At 39.2% G+C, this 3999-nt stretch overlaps 1 protein-coding gene across 1 annotated transcript; it reads right to left on the bottom strand.

The window, feature by feature from the left end:
* Window positions 1-523: 523 nt before the first annotated feature.
* On the bottom strand, window positions 524-3782 carry CSUI_002636 (adenylate kinase; the record flags this gene model as incomplete). Its single annotated transcript, XM_068062836.1, has 4 exons — window positions 3094-3782; window positions 2128-2275; window positions 1589-1703; window positions 524-889 (listed from the first exon to the last, which is right to left on the bottom strand). Coding segments are annotated over exons 1-4 (1275 nt in total), but the record flags the coding sequence as incomplete, so codon positions are not given.
* Between the last annotated feature and the right edge of the window lie 217 nt (window positions 3783-3999).

Below are 3999 nucleotides of genomic sequence, written 5' to 3'. Positions count from 1 at the left end.
GAGAGAGAGAGAAGAGGTAAAAAGAAGAAGAAGAAAGAAGAAGAAAAAGAACAAGCGTATATGAAATTGTGGAAAGAGAAAGAGAAGAAAAGATGCTTATCTTGAGCGAAAAGCTGTAAGGAGACTGCCACTACTAGTACTTCTTCTACTTCTATGGCTACTGCGCTCTTGCAAGAGTAGACAAATTCTAGGTACACGTTTCTCTGTATGAATGTATCTACACATATCTCTTTAAGAAAGAAAGAGAAAAAGAAGAAATCTACAAAATCTCTGTTGTCCCTCCTCTTCTCTCTTCTTTCCGCGGATCTAGTCAAACAGAGAAAGAAAGAACGAACGGACAAAAGAAAGAAAGAAAGAAAGATCTCTAGGAAAAGAGAATTATGAAAGAAGATACTCTTTTCCTCTCTTCTTTTCTTGTCCTACTTTTAAGGAAAGAAAGACATCTCCCAAGGAATGAAGGGGGTTAAGAAAGAAGAAGAATGAAGAGAAAGAAGAAGAAGGAGAGAAAGGAGAAGCGAACCTTATCAAGAGGAATACATTGAGAGGATAAGAAGAGACTTTGTCGATGAACGAGGAAGGGTTTCAAGAAGTGGGTGATGGCTCGTTGGACTGTATCTACACCTCGATCTCCATTTATAACGAGTACAGGGACTCGATTTGCAGCGAAAAGCTTGGCTGATTGAAGAAGAATCTTTTCTTCAACTTTCTTTCTTCTCTTAAACTCTTCTAAAGCTTGTAATGACGCTTTCTTTCCTGCTGCCACCACTGGGTCAAAAGTAGATGCTTCTTCTTCTTCATCTTCATCTTCATCTTCCTCTTCCTCTTCTTCTTCTTCCTCAAAGTCTTCTCCCAAGGCTTCTGCTGCGGCTCTTCGGCGGTCTCGATTTTCCTGAAAGAGGAAGAAAAGAAAAGAAAAGAAAAGAAGAAAAGAAAAAACGAAGAAGAGATGAATGACGTACGGGTTAGACATACATCTAAAGAGACTCTCTGTGTATGATAGGGAGATACAGCGAAAGACGACGAGGAAGAGGAGGAGGAAAGTCTTACAGCTACAGACACTCGAGACTAGGTGCCCACATATGATCTGTAATCTATCTTTAACATATCTATCTATCTATCTTAAATCTGGATCTCTGTCCAAATCTATATCTATGTATATATATCTGTATATGTACATGCTTCCAGTGTAAATAGGAGGTTTGTGTATGTCGAAGACTAGTTAAGAGACAGACTGAAGCCATACACACGCACATATTTTATATCAGCTGCTATACATATACATATACAAATATATCTATCTATCTATCAATTACTGGTCTATCTTTAATCTCTGATATATGTATCTATCTATGTATCTTAAATGTCTCTATAATCTATGCATGCACTTACATCTCTTCTCCATGGAAATATGTATGTATATATGTATATGTTCTTTTCTGTATGTGTCTGCATACTTCTGTAGGGAGTCAGTGTACGTGCTATGGAGAGGGTAGTAGAGGAGTGAGACAGGAGGCTATCTAAAGATCGGCCCTCTAGATATTTTGGTAGATGGAGAGACATGTCTCTTCTCTACTAGGTGTAAGGTTACTTTTCGTTTTTTCTTTTCTTCTTGGATTTGGAGTTTCTTTCTCATGTCTTCTTCAGCTAGCTTCTCGATCAAAGCAAAGTCGATTGCTCGCTTCGATGCTGCCTCATCACTCGACCTAAAAGATGAGAGAAAGCAAAGAAAAAGGAGAAGAAAAAAGAGCGAGAAAGAAAGAAAGAAGAAATGGGAGCAAAGAAAACAGCCCATATAGATGTAGACACACATATATATATATATATATATATATCAATCTACATGCATCAATATACATACATATAGAGATAGATAGATGGATATACACAGAGATGCAAACATACATAGACCATAAATGCATATATATATATATATGTATATATATGTATATAGGCAGGTAGGGCAACCGACTGGTATAGAGGGTGAGAAGATTCTCTCTATGTCTTGTGTCTTTCCACCCTCTCCATCATCTTTCCTATCATTTGCTATATCTCTCTCTTTCTTTCTCACTCTTTCTATCCTTTTCTTTCTTTCCTTCTTTCTTTCCTTCTTGTCGTTATCTGTCTTACGTGAAGATGACTACAGCGTCAGGCAGGCGTCGGGCTAATTCCGTGAGAGTGGCGAAGGAGGGAAAAGTCAAAGAAGCGATTTGCTCCTCTTCTTCTTCGCTTCCAGAAGGAAAAGCCCCGAGAGGGGGCAATGGACGGAAGAAACTCCCTACACATCCAAAAAGAATGAAAAGAAAGAGAGGAAGGTCAAGAAAAGAAAGAAGCAAAGAAAGAAAGACCAAAGACAAACAGAGAAAAGAAGAGAACGAAGGAGAAGAAAGAGAGGGGGAAGGATGGAAGAAGAAGAAGAGAGAGGAGCCTCTCTACGAGGAAAGATCAAGCACACACAACGAAAAGAAAGAAAGAAAGGACCCTCTATCCCACCGAGACATACAGTAGACCCATATGGAGATCTCTCTTTTCGGTAGTTAGTTAGATAGAAAATAGGTAGAGAGAGAAAGATAGAGAGAAGTAGGTGTGCACGAGCTGCGTGATGTGTGTGGATGTGGCTAGTCTCTATTTGGGTCGATCTATGCAGCTATCCCTCTTATCTCTCTGTCTTTCTCTCTCGCTATATGCGTCAAGATATGGATAGGTGTGCGTAGGTGTATGAGGAAGAAGCTTATATAGGAGTATATTCTTTTGCACATGTATATGATCTACAGAAATACAGCATAGATGCATGTAGATAAGTGTATAAAGCTATACATGATAGAGATATATATACATGTATATACAGTCTAACCATGTGGATCTATCTGACGTCGAAAGGAGATCTCCTTCTCCATATACAGAAGAAAAAGAGATAAGAGCTATATCTGCCTAACTGTCTCTCTCCTCCTCTCTTACACTGCCCTCACAATGCTTTCTCTTCTTCTTTCTCTTTCTACTTCTCTTCTTTCTTTTCTTTTTTCTTTCTCACTCTTTCTTTCTTTCATTCATTCATTCATTCTTTCTCTTTCTCGTTTCTTTCTCTTTCTTTCTTACCATCGATAAGAGCGGGTCCCATAGCAGGATGCAGAATTCTCTTGACGGCATCAATTCTCAGCTTTTGTCTCTTCTCTCTTTCCTCTTCACTTTCTCCTTCTTCTTCTTCCCCAATCTTAAAGATCTTTCGCCAGCCTCTCCAGATCTCTCTCTCCCATCGAGGCGGATAGTTCGAGCCGATACGAATCGGTGTATCTCTTTCTTCTTCTTCCTCCTCCTCTTTCTCATCTTCTCCTTCCCTTTGTAAGAGCGACGGAAAAGAAGCTGAAGAAGAGGAAGAAGAAGAAGAGAGAAGAGCTTTGTCGAATTCGAGAAGTTGCTTGGCGAAAATTTCTTCTTCCTCTTCATCTTCCGAGTCGAACCAGTCATCTGTATCAAAGGGATCGATGCCTTCTTTCTTCTTGTCCTCCCCCTCTTCTTTCTCCTTGTTCTCTCCTTCTGCTTCTTCTTTCTTCTCTTCGCCTTCTCCTCGATGCGAAAGAAGGAGTTGCGCCGCTTGCTCTTGTCTTCGCGCCAGGTGCTCTTCTCTTCTTTTTTCTTCTTCTTTCTCTCGTTGGTAGACAAGGAGATTTCTCTTTAAAGCTCGGCTATACTTCGAAGCGAAATGAAGGACCGGCAAGCAAACACTCTTATTGAATATCTCCATATGTGTACATACACCTGAACCTGTAGGGCCAAGGAAGGCTATCCTACGCAAAGGAAAAGCGAGACAGACAGAGACAAAAAGATAGATAGATTAAAGATAGATAGATTAAAGATAGATAGATTAAAGATAGATAGATAGATAGATTAAAGATAGATAGATTAAAGATAGATAGATAGATAGATTAAAGATAGATAGATAGATTAAAGATGGATAGATAGATTAAAGATGGATAGGTAGATTAAAGATGGATAGGTAGATTA

Source organism: Cystoisospora suis (genome assembly GCF_002600585.1).
Source record: "Cystoisospora suis strain Wien I chromosome Unknown contig_1090, whole genome shotgun sequence".
Taxonomy (NCBI): Eukaryota; Apicomplexa; class Conoidasida; order Eucoccidiorida; family Sarcocystidae; genus Cystoisospora; species Cystoisospora suis.
The sequence above is the reverse complement of the archived record's forward strand: the minus strand, read 5'-3'. Positions and strand labels throughout refer to the sequence as shown.